The following is a 21527-nucleotide window of genomic DNA, read 5'->3' on the forward strand; positions in this document are numbered from 1 at the left end:
CCCTTTAGTGAATCCATACCAACTAGCACAGATTCTGTTACTGCTTTCCAAATGCTCAGTTATTACATCCTTAATGATTGACTCCAGCATTCTCCCCACCATTGATGTCAGGCTAACTGGTCTATAATTCCCCATTTTCTCTCCCCCTTCCTTTTGAAAGGGTGGAGTTACATTAGCTACCCTCCAATCCATTGGAACTCTTCCACAGTCTATAGAGTGTTGGAAAATAATTACCAATGCATCTGCTATTTCTCGGGCCACTTCCTTAAGTATTCTGGGATACAGAGTATCGGGCCCTGGGGACTTATTGGATTTTAATCCCATCAATTGCCCCCAAACCAATTCCTGACTAATAGGATTTCTTTCAGTTCCTCCTTCAGGCTTGAGCCTCTGTCCCCTTGTAGTTCTGGAAAGTTATGTGGGTCCTCCTTAATGAAGACAGATCCAAAGTATTTGTTGAACTGGCTCTGCTAGCTCTTTATTGTCCATTATGAATTCACCTGATGCCGCCTATAAGGAACCTACATTTGTCTTCACCAGTCTTTTTCTTTTCACGTTTCTATAGAAGCTTTTGCCGTTGATTTTCTGCAGCTTACCTTCATATTCTACCTTCCCTTTCCAAATTAAACCCTTTGTCCTCCCTCCTCTGCTGAATTTTAAATTTCTCCCAGTACACAGGTTGTCTGCATTTTCTGACCTTATTAGCGATGGGTGAGCCACCTTCCCTGTTTCACTCTTATGCCAGACTGATGTACAATTGTTGCAGTTAATCTGTGTGTTCTTTAACTATCTGCCATTGCCCATCCAATATCAACTCCTAAAGGATCCTGGCCAGTTTATTCTTGCCAATCCATGCCTCATATCATCAAAGTTCTCTTCCTTTAAGTTCAGGACCCTAGGTTCAGCTTTAATTGTGTCACTCTCCACCTTAATGAAGAATTCTACCATATTATGATCACTGTTCCCAAAGGATCTCACACCACAGCGTTGCTAATTAATCCTCTCTCATTACATAACACCCAGTCCAGGGTGGCCAGCTCTCTGGTCATGGAACCCATCTGTCATACATTCCAGGGAATCGTCCACCATCACATTGATTGAACTGACAAACTGGTAGCAATATGTAGACTGAAGTCACCCATAATAACTGCTGTAACCTTACTGCATACATCTCTACTTTCCTGCTAAATATAATCCCCAATATTACACCAACTGGTAGTCTGTACACAACTCCCACTAACGTCTTTATCCCTTTGGTGTTCTGCAGCTCCACCCATCGTCCAGGCTAATGTCCTCGGTTACTATTGTGTTAATCTCCTCCTTAACCAGCGACACTACCTCACCCCTTTCTGTCTGTCTTTCCTGAAAATTGAATAACCCTGGATGTCCAGTTCCCAGCCTTGGTCACCCTGGAGCCAGGTCTCTGTGATCTCATGGCTTGGAAAGGGTGGACGCTAGGAAATTGTTCCCGTTAGGCGAGGAGACTAGGACCCGTGGACACAGCCTTAAAATTAGAGGGGGTCAATTCAGAACAGAAATGCAGAGACATTTCTTCAGCCAGAGGGTGGTGGGCCTGTGGAATTCATTGCCACAGAGTGCAGTGGGGCCGGGACGCTAAATGTCTTCAAGGCAGAGATTGATAGATTCTTGTTGTCTCGAGGAATTAAGGGCTACGGGGAGAACGCTGGTAAGTGGAGTTGAAATACCCATCAGCCACGATTGAATGGCGGAGTGGACTCGATGGGCCGAATGGCCTTACTTCCACTCCTATGTCTTATGGTCTTATCCCAATTGCATTGTATATATATTAATAGCTGTTTGCGCAGTTAATTCATCAACTTTATTACAAATGCTCTCCTGGATGGAGAATGATGGGAGGCAGACAGGGGATTACCGGATGAATTTGTAATCGACACATTCACGGGCAGAGTGAGACATTAACACAGAACTGGCAGAGCCTCCTGGTGACTGGGAGAGCCAAGCACAGAGCCGTGCTGGCATTCTGCAGTTGTATGTTCAGTGTTTTCCAAGGCTTGACCAGTTGTTCTCCATGAAACTGAATCCACATTCTCTGCTGTTAGGCTGAGCATTTTCAGTCTTTGGTTCAGACTTTGTTGGGTCACCTGACACAGACCGAGAGGAAGCTGACAGATGGACACATCCTGCAGGAGCAGGAAGCTCTGCTGGAATTTAAACACCAGCACCAGGTGGGTTAGATCGAGGGGAGGGTCAAGGTTACAGAGGGAGGGAACAGGGCAGCACCGAGAGGGAGGATTGGGATGCAGTGAAGAGGCAGGGGGAGAGGCTGGGAAGTGGAGGGGGAGAAGAGAGGGAGAGGTGGGGGTAAGGGGAGAGGGAGGTGGGGGGTGAGGGGAGAGGGAAGTGGGGGGTGAGGGGAGAGGGAGGTGGGGGGTGAGGGGAGAGGGAGGTGGGGGGTGAGGGGAGAGGGAGGTGGGGGGTGAGGGGAGAGGGAGGTGGGGGGTGAGGGGAGAGGGAGGTGGGGGGTGAGGGGAGAGGGAGGTGGGGGGTGAGGGGAGAGGGAGGTGGGGGTGAGGGGAGAGGGAAGTGGGGGTGAGGGGAGAGAGAGAGGAAGGGAGGTGGGGGTTGAGGGGAGAGGGAGGTGGGGGATGGGGATGAGGGGAGAGGGAGGGAGGGGGGTTAAGGGGAGAGGGAGGTGGGGGGTGAGGGGAGAGGGAGGTGGGGGAGTGAGGGGAGAGGGAGGTAGGGGTAAGGGGAGAGGGAAGTGGGGGGTGAGGGGAGAGGGAGGTGGGGGGTGAGGGGAGAGGTAGGTGGGGGGTGAGGGGAGAGGGAAGTGGGGGGTGAGGGGAGAGGGAGGTGGGGGGTGAGGGGAGAGGGAAGTGGGGGTGAGGGGAGAGAGAGGAAGGGAGGTGGGGGTTGGGGGGAGAGGAAGGGAGGTAGGGGGGTAAGGGGAGAGGGAGGGAGGAGGGGGGTGAGGGGAGAGTGAGGGAGGGGGTAGGGGGGGGAGAGAGAGGGAGGTGAGGGGTGAGGAGGAGGGAGGGAGGGAGTTGCGGGGGGAGAGAGGGAGAGGGAGGGAGGTGGGGGGGTGAGGGGAGAGGGAGGGAGGTGGGGGGTGAGGGAGAGAGGGAGGGAGGTGGGGGGGTGAGGGGAGAGGAATGGGGGGGTAAGGGGAGAGGGAGAGAGGTGGGGGTAAGGGGAGAGGAATGGAGGGGGGGTAAGGGGAGAGGAGGGAGGTAGGGGGTAAGGGGAGAGGGAGGGAGGGGGTGAGGGAGGTGGGGGGGTGAGAGGAGAGGGAGGGAGGTGGAGGGGTTAAGAGGAGGGGGGGTGGTGAGGGTGAGGGGGAGGGGGGGGTGAGGGGAGAGGGAGGGGGTTGAGGGAAGAGGGAGGGAGGCGGGGTAAGGGGAGAGGGAGGGTGGGTGGGGGGAGAGAGGGAGGTGGGGGTGAGGGAGAGGGAGGGGGGTGAGGGGAGAGGGAGGTGGGGGTGGGGGGGGGTGAGAGGTGAGAGAGGGAGGTGGGAGTGAGGAGAGAGAGGGAGGGAGGTGAGGGGGGAGGGAGAGTGGCGGGGTGAGGGGAGAGGGAGGTGGGGGGTGAGGGGTGAGGGAGGGAGGGGGTAAGGGGAGAGGGAGGGATGTGGGGGTGAGGAGAGAGGGAGGTGGTGGGTGAGGGGAGAGGGAGGGAGGTGGAAGGGTGTGGGGAGAGGGAGGTGGTGGGTGAGGGGGAGAGGGAGGGAGGTGGGGGTGTGTGAGGAGAGGGAGGTGGGGGCTGAGGGGGAGGGAGAGGGAGGTGGGGGCTGAGGGAGAGGGAGAGGGAGGGGGGTGAGGGGAGAGGGAGGTGGGGGCTGAGGGAGGGAGAGGGAGGGGGGGGGTGAGGGGAGAGGGAGGTGGGGGCTGAGGGTGAGGGAGAGGGAGGGGGGTGGGGGGAGAGGGAGGGGGGGGTGAGAGGTGAGGGAGAGAGGAGGGGGGAGTGAGGAGAGAGAGGGAGGGAGGTGAGGGGGGAGGGAAGTGGCGGGGTGAGGGGAGAGGGAGGGAGGTGGAGGTAAGGGGAGAGGGAGTTGGCGGGGTGAGGGGGAAAGGGAGGGAGGTGGGGGCTGAGGGGAGAGGGAGGGAAGCAGAGAGTGATGGGGAGGAGGGGGGGAAGAGGGTGGTGTAAATGAGTGGGGAGAAGGGGAGGGTGAGCAGGATGGCGGGAGCTGATGTTCCCATACCTGTTTCAGGAGGCCGTTATCAGTCTGGAGCAGGAGTATCCAGCTCTGGAGTCTATCATTGCCCTTGGGAATGAGATCCTGACTTCCTGTAATCCGGAATCAGTCAGCATCATCCAATCCTGGATCAACATGGTACAAACACGATGGGATGAGGTGAGTCCGAAGCATGGTGCAAGATTCAGTTTTTCCAGAGAAGCACCTCCTCGTCAGAGACTGTCAAACAGAAGAAATGTAAGACCCGGGCGCCCCCATCCAACTACTATTTTTTCTGGATGGCACGGTGGCACAGTGGTTAGCACTGCTGCCTCACAGTTTGCTCTTTGGAGGGTCGGTGTGGACTTGTTGGGCTGAAGGGCCTATTTCCACATTGTAAGTAATCTAAAAACTAAGAGCAAGAGGAGGCCATTCAGCCCCTGAAGGCCTGCTATCTCATTTCATAGTCATAGAGACTGATAGAGTCCTACAGCACGGAGACATGTCTTTTGGCCCAAATTGGTCTATGCTGACCAAAATGTTTGCCCTCCATAACCCAATTTCCCTGCACTTGACCCATATCCTTCTAATCCTTTCCTATCCATGTGTTTGTCTAAATGCCTTTTAAATGTTATTAATGTATATGCCTCCACCACTTCCGCTGGCAGCTCATTCCATATGCATATCACCCTCTGTGCAAGAAAGTTGCCTCTCAGGTTCTCTTTTATGCCCTCTTGTCCTCCATTCTCCAACCCTGGGAAAAAGACTGAGCGCATTTACCCTGTCCATGCCTCTCATAATCTTATACACCTCTAAAAGGTTCTCCCCTCAGTGTCCTATGCTCTACAATAAACATGCTAGCTTGTCCAACCTCTCCCTAAAACTCAGACCATGGGAGTCCAGACAATATCCTTGTAAATTTCTCCTGCATTCTTTCTAGATTAGTAACATCCTTCCTACAACAAGGTGACCAAAACTGAACGCAATACTCCAAGCGTGGTCTCACCAACATCCTGGATAACAGCAACATAACTTCCCAACTTCTATACTCAATGACCTGATTGATGAGGGCCAGTGTGCCAAAAGCCTTCATTATTGCCCTGTCTACCTGGGACACCACTTTCAGAGAACTGTGAACCTGAACTCCAAGGTCCCTCTGTTCCATGACACTCCTTAAGGCCCGACCATTCACCATGAAATTCCTACCTTGACTTGACTTTCCAAAATGCAAGACCACACACTTATCCATACTAAACTCCATAAACTCCCCAGCTGGTCAAGGTCTTACTGCAATTTCTGATTACCTTCCTCACTGTCCACAATGCTGCCTAGTTTAGTGCCAACAGCAAATTAATGAATGCCTTGGACATTCTCATCCAAATCATTGATATAGGTAACAAACAGCAATGGACTCAACACTGACCCCTGAGGTACTCCACTACTCACCAGCCTCCAGTCTGACAAGCATCCTTCCACTATTACCCTCTGCGTCCTATCATCAAACCAATTGTTATATCAATTTGCCAGCTCACCCTGTATTCCATAAGGTCTAACCTTCCAGAGCTACCTGCCATGTGGAACCTTAGAAGGCCTTACTGAAATCCAGCAGTAGGTCTACTGCCTCACCTCATCTATCTTCCTGGTCACTTTATCAAAGAACTCTAACAAATTTGTGAGGCATTTAATATGATTATGACTGATTTCATCTCAGCCTCAACTCCACTAACCTGCCCACTCTCTATAACCCTCAAACACACCACTGTTGAAAATCACCTGAGACACTGAAGCAGTCTGTGTTCAAATGCAATAAGGTCTGGACAATATCCAGGCTTGGACTGACAAATGACAAGTAATGTTCACACCACTCAAATGCCAGGCTATGACCATCACCAATAAGAGACAATCTAATCATCTCCCCTTGACATTCAATGGTGTTACCATCACTGAATTCCCTACTACCAACATCCTTGGGGTTACCATTGGCCAGAACCTCAACTGGACTCACCACATAAATATAGGAGAAAATTATTGCAGTTCCTCGAGTTTATACTGAAAACAATAAAATCACAGCAGGTCAGGCAGCATCCATGCAGAGAGGTCAAGCTGGTGTTTCGAATCTAGATGACCCTTCATCCAAAAGTCATCCATTCCCGAAATGATATCTTGCTGTCTCTCTATTGATGCTGCCTGCCTTGCTGTGACTTTCATCATTTTTTGTTTTCACTACATAAACATAGAGTAGGTCAGAGGCTGGGAATACTGCAGCAAATAATTCACCTCCTGACTCCCCAAAGCCTGTCCATCATCTCCAAGGCACAAGTCAGGAATGTGATGGAATACTGTTGCTGGAAAAGCTCAGCAGGTCAGGCAGTATCTGAAGAGCAGGAGAATCAGAGCCCTTCATCAGATGGAATACTCCCCACTTGCCCCTGGATGGGGGAAACTCCAATAACACTCAAACTTGACACCATCCAGGACAAAGCAGCCGCTTGATTGGCACCACATCCACAAACATCCACTCCCTCCCTCACCGACGCTCAGTAACAGCTGTGCATACTATCTACAAGATACACTGCAGAAATTTACCAAAGACCCTCAGACAGCACCTTCCAAACCCAGAACCACTTCCATCTGGAAAGACAAGGGCAGCAGAACATCACCCCCCTGCGGGTTCCCCTCCACTCCCCACCCTGTCTTGGAAATATATCGCCGTTCTTTCACTGTCATCTGGTCAGAATCCTGGAATTCCCTCACTAAGGGACATTGTGGGTCTACCTACAGCACATGGACTGCAGCAGTTCAAGAAAACAGTTCACCCCAACCTTCTCAAGGGGCAATTAGGGACGGGCAATAAATATGACCCAGCCAGTGACACCCATGTCCCTCAAGTGAAAGAAAAAGGTCGGGATCCAAGGACCAAACCCAGTGGCACTACACTAATTAAACCCTGCTAACCAAACTAACCCTACTAACCAGACTAACCCTGCTAACCAGACCCATTTATCTTGACTTGCTGCATTCTGTTGCTTAATAAATTATACTTAGCTCAAATTTGTTAAGTATGTCCAGGATATCTTTCTCAATCAATTTGGAGATGGCCCAAATTGAAGAGATGGGGCAAAACCTGACCTCCAGTTGGGAAATAAAGCAGACAAATGACTGAGGTGTTAATGGGGATGCACTTTGGGACCAGTGACCATACTTCTTTTAGTTTTAAAATAGTTACAGAAAAGGATAAGTCCAGCCAATAAGTTAAAGTTCTAAATTGCGGCAAGGTCAATTTTAATGGTCTTAGTCAGGAACTTTCAAAAGTTGATCGGTGGAGGCTGTTTTCGGGTAAAGGGACATCTAGCAACTGGAAGGTTTAAAAAGTGAGACAATGAGAGTTCAGGGACAGCATGTTCCTGTTAGTGTGAAGGACAAAATTGGTTCAATTCCAACCTTGGGCAACACTCTGTCTGGAGTTTGCACATTCTCCCCATGTCTATAGGGGTTTCCTCCCACAGTCCAAAGCTGTGCAGGTTAGGGTGGATTGACCATGGGAAATGTAGAGATAAAGGGTAAGGGTCGTCTGTTCTTTGAAGGGTCAGTATGGATTTGATGGGCTGAATGGTCTGCATCACATTACACCACAATCCCAACCCCTCATTTTATCACAATTCCATTTTCCAACAGTTGTTAAATCTCGTGTGTGTCTCTGGTTGTGTTGCAGGTCAGGAGCTGGGCCAGTTGCCAGGGAGATCGAGTGGAAGCAGCAATGTTGTCCCTTCGTTTGGAGCAACAGGATTTGCAGGATCTACAGGAATGGCTGGAGGAAACAGCAGAGTCACTGAGTCAGAGAGATCAGGAGGTTCTCCCCGAAAACACTGGGCAGCTGGAGGAGCTGCTAACCCAGCACTCAGTGAGGACACCCCCCCCACCCCCCATTCACCCAGCACTCAGTGAGGACACCCCCCACCCCCCATTAACCCAGCACTCAGTGAGGACACCACCTCCCCCATTAACCCACCACTCAGTGAGGACACCCCCCACCCCCCATTAACCCAGCACTCAGTGAGGACACCCCCCCCATTAACCCAGCACTCAGTGAGGACACCCCCCACCCCCCATTAACCCAGCACTCAGTGAGGACACTCCCCCCTCTTCAACATCATCAGCGCCTGACTCAGAACCCCATCACATGTTACTCCCCCAAACTGAGCTGCCTACCTTAGTCAACACCTGGTGGGGGTCCACACCGAGCTCCGCCCACCCACCCCACTCCGTGTGAATACAGTCTCTGTGATGGAGTCCCCATGGGGAGGGGTGGGGGTAGCTCTGTGTGAAGCCCCATCTGCAGCATGGAGCCCCTTGCCCTGAGATGATCCAATAACACAACCCTGTTCCACAGCACAATAGAACATAGAACATTCCAGTGCAGTACAGGCCCTTCGGCCCTCGATGTTGCACCGACCGTGAAACCAATCTGAAGCCCATCTAACCTATACTATTCCATTCTCATCCATATGTCTATCCAATGACCATTAAAATGCCCTTAAAGTTGGTGAGTCTACTACTGTTGCAGGCAGTGTGTTCCACGCCCCTATTACTCTCACAGTAAAGAAACTTCCTCTGACATCTGTCCTATATCTATCACCCCCTCAATTTAAAGCTATGTCCCCTCGTGCTAGCCATCACCATCCAAGGAAAAAGGCTCTGACAGTCCAGTCTATTTAATCCTCTGATCATCTTATGTCTCTATTAAATCACATTTCTCAACTTTCTTCTCTCGAACTGAAATCCATATACACCACATCAACTGCTTTACCCTCATCCACCTATTTGGTCACCTTCTCAAAGAACTCAATAAGGTTTGTGAGGCACGACCTCCCCTTCACAAAACTGTGCTGACCAGTCCGAATCAACTTATTCATTTCTAGTTTATTATAAATCCTCTCTCTTATAATCTTTTCCAACAATTTACCCACAACCGAAGTAAGGCTCACTGGTCTATAATTACCAGGGTTGTCTCTACTCCCCTTCTTGAACAGGGGAACCACATTTGCTATCCTTCAGTTTTCTGGCACTGTTCCTGTCGACAATGATGACATAAAGATCAAAGCCAAAGGCTCTGCAATCTCCTCCCTGGCTTCCCAGAGAATCTGAGGATAAATCCCATTTGCCATACAGTCATAGAAATGTACAGCATGGAAACAAACTTTTCGGTACAACCCATCCATGCCGACCAGATATCCCAACCCAATCTAGTCCCACCTGCCAGCACCCGGCCCATATCCCTCCAAACCCTTTCTATTCATATACCCATCCAAATGCCTCTTAAATGTTGTAATTGTACCAGCCTCCACCACTTCCTCTGGCAGCTCATTCCATACACGTACCACCCTCTGCGTGAAAAAGTTCCCCCTTAGGTCTCTTTTATATCTTTCTCCTCTCACCCTAAACCTATGCCCTCTAGTTCTGGACTCTCCAACCCCAGGGAAAAGACTTTGTCTATTTATCCTATCCATGCCCCTCATAATTTTGTAAACCTTTATAAGGTCACCCCTCAGCCTCCGACTCTCCAGGGCAAATAGCCCCAGCCTGTTCAGCCTCTCCCTGTAGCTCAGATCCTCCAACCCTGGCAAAATCCTTGTAAATCTTTTCTGAACCCTTTCAAGTTTCACAATATCTTTCCGATAGGAAGGAGACCAGAATTGCATGTAATATTCCAACAGTGGCCTAACCAACGTCCTGCACAGCCACAACATGACCTCCCAACACCTGTACCCAATACTCTGACCAATAAAGGAAAGCTTACCAAACGCCTTCTTCACTATCCTATCGACCTGCAACTCCACTTTCGAGGAGATATGAACCTGCACTCCAAGGTCTCTTTGTTCAGCAACACTCCCTAGGACCTTACCAATAAGTGTATAAGTCCTGCTAAGATTTGCTTTCCCAAAATGCAGCACCTCGCATTTATCTGAATTAAACTCCATCTGCCACTTCTCAGTCCATTGGCCCATCTGGTCCAGATCCTGTAGTAATCTGAGGTAACCCTCTTCGCTGTCCACTACACCTTCAATTTTGGTGTCATCTGCAAACTTACTAACTGTACCTCTTACGCTCGCATCCAAATCACTTAAGTAAATGATAAAAAAAAGTAGAGGACCCAGCACCGATCCTTGTGGCACTCCACTGGTCACAGGCCTCCAGTCTGAAAAACAACCCAGCACCACCCTCTGTCTTCTACCTTTGAGCATGCTCTGTATCCAAATGCCTAGTTTTCCCTGTATTCCATGAGATCTAACCTTGCTAATCAGTCTCCCATGGGGAACCTTGTCGAACGGCTTACTGAAGTCTATATAGAGCACATCTACTGCTCTGCCCTCATCAATTCTCTTTGTTACCCTTTCAAAAAACTCAATCTAGTTTGTAAGACATGATTTCCCACACACAACGCCATGTTGACTATCCCGAATCAGTCCTTGCCTTTCCAAATACATGTACATCCTGTCCCTCAGGATTCCCTCCAACAACTTGCCCACCACCGAGGTCAGGCTCACTGGTCTATAGTTCCCTGGCTTGTCTTTACCGCCCTTCTTAAACAGTGGCACCACGTTTGCGAACTTCCAGTCTTCCAGCACCTCACCTGTGACTATCGATGATACAAATATCTCAGCAAGAGGCCCAGCAATCACTTCTCTAGCTTCCCACAGAGTTCTCGGGTACACCTGATCAGGTCCTGGGGATTTATCCACCTTTAACCGTTTCAAGGCATCCAGCACTTCCTCCTCTGTAATCTGGACATTTTGCAAGATGTCACCATCTATTTCCCTACAGTCTTTATCTTCCATATCCTTTTGCACAGTAAATACTGATGCAAAATATTCATTTAGTATCTCCCCCATTCTCTGTGGCTCCACACAATGACCGCCTTGCTGATCTTTGAGGGGCCCTATTCTCTCCCTAGTTAACCTTTTCTCCTTAATATATTTGTAAAAACCCTTTGGATTCTCCTTAATTCTATTTGCCAAAGCTATCTCATGTCTCCATTTTGCCCTCCTGATTTCCCTCTTAGGTATACTTCTACTTTCTTTATACTCTTCTAAGGATTCACTCAATCTATCCTGTCTGTACCTGACATATGCTTCCTTCTTTTTCTTAACCAAACCCTCAATTTCTTTCATCATCCAGCATTCCCTATACCTACCAGCCTTCCCTTTCACCCTGACAGGAATATACTTTCTCTGGATTCTTGTTATCTCATTTCTGAAGGCTTCCCATTTTCCAGCCGTCCCTTTACCTGCGAACATCTGCCCCCAATCAGCTTTCGAAAGTTCTTGCCTAATACCGTCAAAATTGGCCTTTCGCCAATTTAGAACTTCAACTTTTAGATCTGGACTATCCTTTTCCATCACTATTTTAAAACGAATAGAATTATGGTCGCTGGCCCCAAAGTGCTCCCCCACTGATACCTCAGTCACCTGCCCTGCCTTATTTCCTAAGAGTAGGTCAAGTTTTACACCTTCTCTAGTAGGTACATCCACATACTGAATCAGAAAATTGTCTTTTTAGATTAGATTAGATTAGACTTACAGTGTGGAAACAGGCCCTTCGGCCCAACAAGTCCACACCAACCCGCCGAAGCGCAACCCACCCATACCCCTACATTTACCCCTTATCTAACACTACGGGCAATTTAGGATGGCCAATTCACCTGACCCGCACATATTTGGACTGTGGGAGGAAACCGGAGCACCCGGAGGAAACCCACGCAGACACGGGGAGAACGTGCAAACTCCACACAGTCTGTTGCCTGAGTCGGGAATTGAACCCGGGTCTCAGGCGCTGTGAGGCAGCAGTGCTAACCACTGTGCCACCGTGCCGCCCACTACATACACTCCATACACAGCCTCTCCAATGGCCTGTACAATTTCAACCACCCTATTGTAGGGGATTTTAACTTTCCAAACATCGACTGGGACTGCCATAGTGTTAAAGGTTTAGATGGAGAGGAATTTGTTAAGTGTGTACAAGACAATTTTCTGATTCAGTATGTGGATGTACCTACTGGAGAAGGTGTAAAACTTGACGCCAGATGACTTATCTATTTTTACACTTCCCAGAATTGCTAACACCGCCTCCTTATGGATTTCAATTCTGTCTAGTCTAATAGATGCATCTCAGTATTCTCCTCGAAAACATTGTCTTTTTCCTGTGTGCATACTGATGAAAAATATTCATTTAGCACTTTCCATATCTCCTCAGACTCCATGCACAACTTCCCACTGATGTCCTTGACTGGCCCTAATCTTACTCTAGTTTATTCCTGATATACCTAGAGAAAGCTTTCGGGTTTTCCTTGATCATATCTGCCAATGACTTCTCATGTTCCCCCCACCAACTCCATACACAGCCTCTCCAATGGCCTGTACAATTTCAACCCCCAACCAAGAAAGAACAAACCTCGGTTTGCCACCTTAACTCCTTGCTGCACCTGGATATTAATATTTTGTGTTTCATGCACAGGAACACTCAATATCCTCCAAACTGCACTTTTTGTTTTGGTGTCTTGCTCCATTTAAATTGATTCTTCCAAAGAAATGCATGACTTCAGACTTTCCTACTTTGCATCTACCTGCAAGTTTTTGTTCACTCCTTCACTGATCTACATCCCCTTTGCAGATTCTTTGTGTCTTCATCATTACATTCCTTGCCACCTATTTTAGAATCCTCGGCAAGTTGGGATTCATTACTTGTCTGTAACTGATTCAATAACTATTACTATACCTGTCGACAGTTTCTTAGGAATTCCTTCCTTCGTATGTTACCATCCTAATGTGGCCAATCACTCCTAAAGAAGAAATTGATCCCATTTTACCCATCGATTGGTAAAACTAAGCCACAAGATTTCATGACTTTACAATTACAACAATTGTTTTTATTTAAAGGGAAATTAAATAAAGCAGGCACCATGATCATCACTGTAGTTCATAAAGACTTCTGTTTTCTCAGTTCAGTATTTCCACATCCATGTCCCACCCTACCCTCACTAGAGTTCCCTTATTTTACAATATTGTAAAGGATGATTCAGTTGTCTTCTGGTACGTTATTGCTCCTTTGCACTCCAGCTATTACTGGAGTTGCAAATTTCATGAAGATTCTATTAGCTTTTGGCAAAGAGAGATTCCCTCTGAAGTCTTATGTTGCCTGTACTGGTTTCTCCCAGTCTGCTCTCACAGTTTCTGGACAACTCCCTCTAGAGTAACTGCTGTCTTCCACAAGGCTCTTTGGGAACCACTATAGGTTTCTCTGACCTCAAAGTAAAGAAAATACCCCAGCTGTTCTTTGATGAAGTCTACACTGAACTGCTCGATCGTGTGAGCAAAGACATACAGATATTTGATACTTCTTAAAAAAATGAACCATCTCATCAAGACTCCACCATGAATAAGTATTTCTGTAGTGATATGGCAGGATTTGGGACAAAACAAAACTGCAAACAAATTATTTTAAGACTTTCACAGCTCTCTGCTTCTTTAAGTCATATGAATAATTCCATCTCTAATGGATGACACTTCTCTCCCTCCAGACGACTTGGATATCCTTGGAGATGGAAATCTGTTCTTTCACTGTTGATTATACCTTTGTAACACAGGCTATTTGTTAAATATAATCAGCTCAGACTTGTTTGGTTTCTTCTGGCCACATCATGATTGTTACATATCAAGGAAGCAGTTTGTACGAAACTACAGAGAGATGCAAATCTTTTGATTAGTTCAAGGTTTACGTAAAGGGTGCCGGTTGTCGTGGTTGTGGATATGTTCGCCGAGCTGGGAAGTTGATTTGCAGACATTTTTAACCCCTGTCTAGGTGACATCTTCAGTGCTTTGGAGCCTCCTGTGAAGTACCGTGTCTTCTGGAATTTATTTGGGTCTGTTTCTGCTTGGAGCCTCCTGTGAAGTACTGTGTCTTCTGGAATTTATTTGGGTCCGTTTCTGCTGCTAGCAGTTGTTTATTGTAGTGGCCGGTATACTGAGTCTAGGTCAATGTGCTTGTTGATTGAGGCTGTGGTTGAGTGCTATGCTTCGAGGAATTCTCTGGCTATTCTCTTTCTGGACTGTGCTGTGATTGTTGTGCTGTCCCACTTGAATTTGTGGTCCCTGTGTGTATGATACTAGGAGCATCTGGACATGGCATTTAGTGGCTAGTTGGTGTTCATGGAAGTGGACTGTAAGTTGTCTGCCTGTTTGCCCTATATTGTGTTTTGTGCAGGCTTTGCATGGAATCATGTAAATTACGTTAGTCGTGCGCATGATGGGTATTGGGTCTTTTTTCCCAGTGAGTTGTTGTCTGAGCGTGGCTGTCAGTTAGTGGTCGGGGAAGTCTGGCTGTTTTGATTAGTTTGTTATAACAAAAAGGTTTAATGATCCTACAGAAATCAACAGAAATCGTCATTGAGTCGTTTACAGAAGAAATTACAGATCCTAATTGACAATTTGAAAATGAATTTAAATTCACCCCAGTTTTCCAAACAGATGACCCCGGTTATCTCCACATTATAACATTAACAGTTTTTTACCTATTCTTTGGGACGTGAGTGTTGTTGACTGTCTCTAGGTGCCCCTTAAGAAGGCGGGGTGAGCTGCCTTCATGAATCCCTGCAGTCCACATGCTGTAGGTTGACCACAAGGGCCTTAGAGAGGGAACTGCCCAGGAGTTTGACCCAGCGACAATGAGGAATGATGAGTTTTGAAGGTGCTGACTAAGGATCTTTAGTGAAATTTCTCAAAAGTGCAAGTAATATTCCAAAACATGTAACCATGAACTGAATGCTCCCATGGGACCTGTTTCCAGCTCGCTGTTGGTGATAACCTGTCACTGATGCTGTTCTTGCAGGTTTTATTGGATGAATTGATGGGAAAGAAAACAGAAATCGAGAGAATAAAGAAACCAACTTCCCACAATCTGGACGATCATGGTCAGGTTTTTCCACAGCTTTCCTCACCTGGTAAGGGTCCTGAGAAATGCCATATTCATTCATGACCAAGGCTGGGTTTCCAAGTTTCTAATTACTTCACTGGGATGTGTACATGACTGATTAGGCACTGACAGTATTAAATAATGTTTTCCTCACATCCCCTAAACCTCCTGCATCTCACCCTGAACCTGGGTCCCCTTGTGGCTGACCCTTCAATTAAGGGGAACAGCTGCTCCTTATCCACTCTGCACATGCCCCTCATAACCTTATGCACCTCAGTCAGATCATTCCGCAGTCTGCCCTACTCAGAAACAACCCAAGCCTATCCAACCGTTCCTCATAACTTAAATGCTCTCTCCTCATGAATCTCCTGCAGTATCCTGGTGAAGCTCCTCTGCACCCCCTCCAGTGTAATCAGATCCTTTCTGTAACGTAGCATCTAGAACTGTTCACAGTATTCCAGCTGTGATCTCACCATAGTTCTATACAACTCCAACATGACTTCCCTACTTTATTAATCTATGCCTCCATTGATAAAGGAAAGTGTCCCATGTGACATTTTCACCACCTGATTAACATGCCGTGCTGCCTTCAGAGATCTTTGTGCAAACACACCAAGGTTCCTTTGTTCAACAGAACTTCCTAGTGCATGTCATTCATTGAATACTTTCTCATCAAATTACTTCTTCTAAAGACCATCACCTCACACGTTTCACATCTGCCACTTAGCTGCCCATTTGACCACCCTGTTTATATCTTCTTGTAGCTCAAAACACTCAACCTCATTTTAACCACCTGACCAATCTTTACATAATCTGCAAATTTACTAGTCCAACCCCCACACAGCCAGCCATGTCATTTATATAAATAATGAATAGCAGGTGACCCAGCACAGACTCCTGGACACCGGCTTCCAGCCACTAAAGCAGCATACGGTAATCGCCCTCTGGCTCCTAACAACTGAGCCGATTGTGAATCCACTTTATCAAATGACCCTGTATCCCAAGATTTGGAGATGCCTGTGTTGGACTGAGGATGTAAAAGTTAAAAATCACACAACATCAGATTATAGTCCAACAGGTTTAATGGGAGGCACTAGCTTTCGGAGCACTGCGCTCCTTCATCAGATTGTTATGGAGAAGTGGATGGTGTCCTACAGTCTTATTCTCCACAGTCACCTGATGAAGGATCAGCGCTCCGAAAGCTAGTGCCTTCCATTAAACCTGTTGGACTGTATCCCATGTGCATTTATCTACTTGAGTGTAGGGAGGTTAGGAACATGGCATCAATCTCGAAGGAGGTGCCTGTAAATGGGAAAGTGGCTTGAAGTGTACGAAAATGCGAGAAGTATACGAAATAAGGTAGGTGAACTTGCAGTGTGGGTTGGTACCTGGGATTTCGATGTTGTGGCTATTACGGAGACATGGGTAGAACAGGTACAGGATTGGCTGTTGCAGGTTCCAGGGTTTAAATGTTTTAATAGGGTCAGAGGTGGGGGTAAAAGAGGGGGAGGTGTGGCATTTCTTGTCAAGGATAGTATTACAGCGGTGGAAAAGACGATGGATGAAGACTCGCCATCTGAGGTAGTTTGGGCTGAGCTTAGAAATAGGAAAGGTGAGGTCACCCTGTTAGGAGTTTTCTACAGGCCTCCTAATATTCCTAGAGATGTAGAAGAAAGGATTGCGAGGATGATTCAGGAGAAGAGTGAAAGTAATAGGGTGGTTGTTATGGGGGACTTTAACTTTCCAGATATTGACTGGGACAGCTATAGCTCGAGTATGTTAGATGGGTCAGTGTTTGTCCAATGTGTGCAGGAGGGTTTCCTGACACAATATGTAGACAGACCAACAGGAGGTGAGGCCATACTGGATTTGGTTCCAGGTAATGAACCAGGCCAGGTGTTAGAATTGGAGGTAGGTGAGCACTTTGGGGACAGTGACCACAATTCAGTGACTTTTACTCTAGTGATGGAGAGGGATAAGTGTGCACTACAGGGCAAGAGTTATAGCTGGGGGCAGGGAAATTATGATGCGGTGAGGCATGGCTTAGGATGCTTGGCTTGGAAAAGTAGGCTTCAAGGGAAGGGCACAATCGATATGTGGAGCTTGTTCAAGGAGCAACTATTGAGTGTCCTTGATAAGTATGTACCTGTCAGGCAGGGAGGAAAGGGTCGTGTGAGGGAGCCATGGTTTAATAAGGAATTGGAATCCCTTGTTAAAGGGAAGAGGGCAGTTTATGTAAAGATGAGGCGTGAAGGTTCAATTGGAGCGATTGAGAGTTATAAGGTAGCCAGGAAGGATCTAAAGAGGGAGCTAAGAGCAGCAAGGAGGGGACATGAAAAGTCCTTGGTTGGTAGGATTAGGGAAAACCCAAAGGCTTTCTATAGGTATGTCAGGAATAAAAGAATGACTAGGGTAGGAATAGGTCCAGTCAAGGATAGTAGTGGGAAGTTGCGTGTGGAGGCTGAAGAAATTGGGGAGACACTGAATGAATACTTTTCGTCAGTATTCACTCAGGAACAGGATATTGTTGCCGATGTGAATATTGAGTCACAATTAATTACAATGGATGGCTTTGAGGTATGTAGGGAAAGAGGTGTTGGAAATTCTGGAAAGGGTGAATATAGATAAGTCCCCTGGGCCTGATGGCATTTATCCTAGGATTCTCTGGGAGGCAAGGGAGGAGATTGCAGAGCCATTGGCCTTGATTTTAATGTCCTCGTTGTCTGCAGGAATAGTGCCAGAAGACTGGAGGATAGCAAATGTGGTTCCCTTGTTCAAGAAGGGGAGTAGGGATAACCCTCTTGAGGTCATGTTGCAGTTGTGTAAGACTCTGGTGCGGCCGCATCTGGAGTATGCAGTTTTGGTCGCCATACTATAGGAAGGATGTGGAGGCACTGGAACGGGTGCAGAGGAGGTTTACCAGGATGTTGCCTGGTATGGTAGGAAGATTGTATGAGGAAAGGCTGAGGCACTTGGGACTGTTTTCATTGGAGAAAAGAAGGTTTATGGGTGACTTGATAGAGATGTACAAGATGATTAGGGGTTTAGATAGGGTTGACCATGAGAACCTTTTTCCACGTATGGAGTCAGCTATTACAAGGGGACATAGCTTTAAATTAAGGGGTAGTAGGTATAGGACTGATGTTAGAGGTAGATTCTTTACTCAGCGAGTCGTGAGTTCATGGAATGCCCTGCCAATAGCAGTGGTAGACTCTCCCTCTTTATGGGCATTTAAACAGGCATTGGATAGGCATATGAAGGATAGTGGGCTAGTATAGGTTAGGTGGGCTTGAATCGGTGCAACATCAAGGGCCGAAGGGCCTGTACAGTGCTGTATTTTTCTATGTTCTATGTATTTGATAAATCTCCATGTGGGACCTTGTTAAAGGCTTTGCTGGAATTCATGTGAACTACATCAACTAACCTCTACATCTAGACACCTGGCCACCACTTCAGAAATCCATTCTGATTTGTTAAGTACGACTTCCCTCTGACAAAACAGTCCTGACTATCACTGATCAAGCCTTCCCTCTCCAAGTGAAAATAGATGCTATACTTCAGAATTTTCTCCAACAGTTTCTCCAACAGATGCTAACTGGTCTGTAGTTCTTTGGCTTATCTCTACAATCCTTCTTAAATATAGGAACCACCTTGACGTTCTGGCACCTCCCCTGTGGACAGAGAGACATTAACAATACGGGTCAGAGTCCCTGTAATCTATTCCCTTGCGTCCCACAGCAGTCTGGGACACACTTCATCCAAACCTGATGATTTGTCCATTGTCATTTTCTTGGGTGAAGATGGATATAAAACATTGGTTCAACACTCTCCGAATGTCCTCTGGCTCCACCCACAGATTAGGAGAAAGTGAGGACTGCAGGTGCTAGAAAAGCACGGCAGGTCAGGCAGCATCCAAGGAACAGGAGAATCGACGTTTCGGGCATTAGCCTTTCCTGATTAAGTGCTTATGCCCGAAACGTCGATTCTCCTGTTCCTCAGATGCTGCCTGACCTGCCGTGCTTTTCCAGGACTACAGTCTCAACCCACTCACAGATGGTCCTGCTCGTCCCTAATGGGCCCCACTCCACCCACATGATTACCCTCTGGTCCCTAAAGGGCTCTATCCCACTCTCACATTACCCTGCTGGTCCCTAATGGACCGTACTCTTGCCACGGTAATCCTTTTCCCATTGACATACTTACAGACTATCTTGGGATTTACTCAGCCAGAGATTTCTCAGAACCCCTTTTCCCTTTCCTAGTTATTTTCTTCAGCTTCACCCTGCGCTTTTTTTAATCTACGAATGCTTCTGCTGATTTATTCCCCTTGTACCTGTTAAAAGCCTCTCTTTTCCTTCTCATTTTATCCTGAATCTCTCTGGATAGCCATTGTTACTCCTTCCCATCACCCTGGAGGGAACATGCTGGGCTGGTACCCTCTGTCAATAATACCATTACTCTGGGTTTCTCAGTGAATGCTCTGTTGACAGTACCACTCTGCTGTTGCCTTCTGTTCCCCCACCCATTCATATTCACTCAGGTGAGGAGGTCGTTGTGATTCTGTTCCATTGGAGGGGTGTTGGCGATGATACTTAACCGGCTCATGTTAAGGTGTGTTTTTGATGTGCTGTTCTGTTTTGTTCCAGGGGACGGTCACTGTTGGAGATCTCAACCCCACCTTCCTCGAAGCGCTGACTCCTCAGATGCAGCGAGCCCTTTGGTTACCCATCTCCTGGGAAAGTGGGAGCAGTTATGGACACGAGCATTAGACAGACAGGCCCGACTACAAGAGAAAGTCCAGAGACTTTACGAGGTGAGTACAGTTTACCTTGAAGCGAGGTCCAAATACAGGGCACGAGGGGGCACACCATCCCTCACAATTGTTCAGTACTTGAGGAATACTTTGGCTGATTTGTGGCCAACTTCCAAACACCCAGATATATTTTTTTAAACTGTGTCGGAGCTAATTACTGCAGATGCTGGAATCTGGACTGAAACTAAAATGTGCTGTAGGTCTCAACGGGTCAGACAGCATCCATGGAGAGAGAGCAAGCTAATGTTTTGAATCTAGATGACTCTCCATCAGAGCTGGTGAAGTGTGGAGGGGCAATATTTATACCATATTTGGGGAGGTACAGTTGGAGTGCTGGGGGGCGGGGAAAGGGGGTAAATAATTCAGATTAAGTGATTGGAATATGAGAAAGGCAGAACAATGGTGTGTCTAACTGCCAGATTTGAAAGAGCAGCCACTTCCACTGGGCTCACAATCTGAAATGTTTTAACTCAATATTAACTCCAGAAAGCTGTGAGTTGCCTAGCCTGAAATGAGACACTGTTTCTCCAGTTTGTGCTGGGATTCACCGGAACACTGCAGCGTGCTGAGGACAGCGGTCATATGAGCAGGACGCTGTGTTAAAATAACCAGCTAAGGGAAGGTCAGGGTCATGTTTCTGCACAGATCAGAGGTGGTCGACAAAGTGGTCACCCAGTCTGTGTTTGTTTTCTCTGATGTAGAGCTGGCCATATTGGGTGCAGCGGATATAATCCACAAGATCGGAGGGGGTCCGGAGAAATGCGGCTTGATCTGGAAAGGTTGTTTCAGCCCTTGGGTGGTGAGCAGGGAGATGGGGAACGGGCAGGAGTTGCACCTTCTGCAGTTACATGGGAAGGTGCTGTTGGAAAGGGCTGGAGTTGGTGGTTGATGAATGGAATAGGGTGTCCCAGAGGGAATGATTCCTCCGAAATGCAGCCGGGGGTCTGAGGGGAAGATGTGTTTGTGGGGTTAACTGAAGCATTCTGCTGGAGTTGTCTGAAATGGTGGAGAATGATTCTTTGAATGCGGAGGCTGGTGGGATGAAGAGAGAAGACAAGGGGGACCTGATCACGCTGCTGTGCATGATAGGAAGGGGCAAGGGTGGAAGCACAGGTGATTGGTCAGATGCAGTCGAGAGAACTGTCAACCATAGTGGGCAGGAAACCACGGTCATGGAGAAGGAAGACATGTCAGCAGCACTGTTCTGAAAGGTGGTAACATCCAAACAGATACAACGTTGACAAAGGAACTGGGAAAAGGGGATGGAATTCTTGAAGGATGTGGGGTATGACGAGCTGTAATGAAGATAGCTTTAGGAGTCAGTGGCTTTGCAGTGGACAGCTTAATCCCTGAAATGGAGACTGACAGGTCAACGAAAGGAAGGGAAGTATCAGAAATTGACAATACAAAAGTTATAGAGGAATGGAAAGTGGAGACAAAATGAATAAATGTGTCAAGATTCTAGGCAAGAGCATGAAGCAGCACCAAAGTAGTTGTTGATGTACAAAACCAAGAATTGTGGGAAGGAGCCAGTGTAAGACTGGAACAAGGATTGTGTCATGTTCCCCATAAAGAGGCAGGGCATAATGGCCA

General features: G+C 47.5%; 1 protein-coding gene across 1 annotated transcript in view; it reads left to right on the plus strand.

Moving 5' to 3' along the window:
- The first annotated feature begins 4312 nt into the window (after positions 1–4312).
- Positions 4313–21527, plus strand: part of LOC132816261 (microtubule-actin cross-linking factor 1, isoforms 6/7-like) — a 69084-nt gene continuing 51869 nt past the window's right edge. Inside the window, exons 1-4 of the mRNA XM_060825758.1 lie at positions 4313–4336; positions 7869–8057; positions 15038–15149; positions 19768–19934. Of these exons, the coding sequence (XP_060681741.1) occupies positions 4313–4336; positions 7869–8057; positions 15038–15149; positions 19768–19934 (492 nt within the window). The remainder of the gene's footprint in view (positions 4337–7868; positions 8058–15037; positions 15150–19767; positions 19935–21527) is intronic.

Source organism: Hemiscyllium ocellatum, chromosome 5 (assembly GCF_020745735.1).
Source record: "Hemiscyllium ocellatum isolate sHemOce1 chromosome 5, sHemOce1.pat.X.cur, whole genome shotgun sequence".
NCBI classification, from domain to species: Eukaryota; Metazoa; Chordata; class Chondrichthyes; order Orectolobiformes; family Hemiscylliidae; genus Hemiscyllium; species Hemiscyllium ocellatum.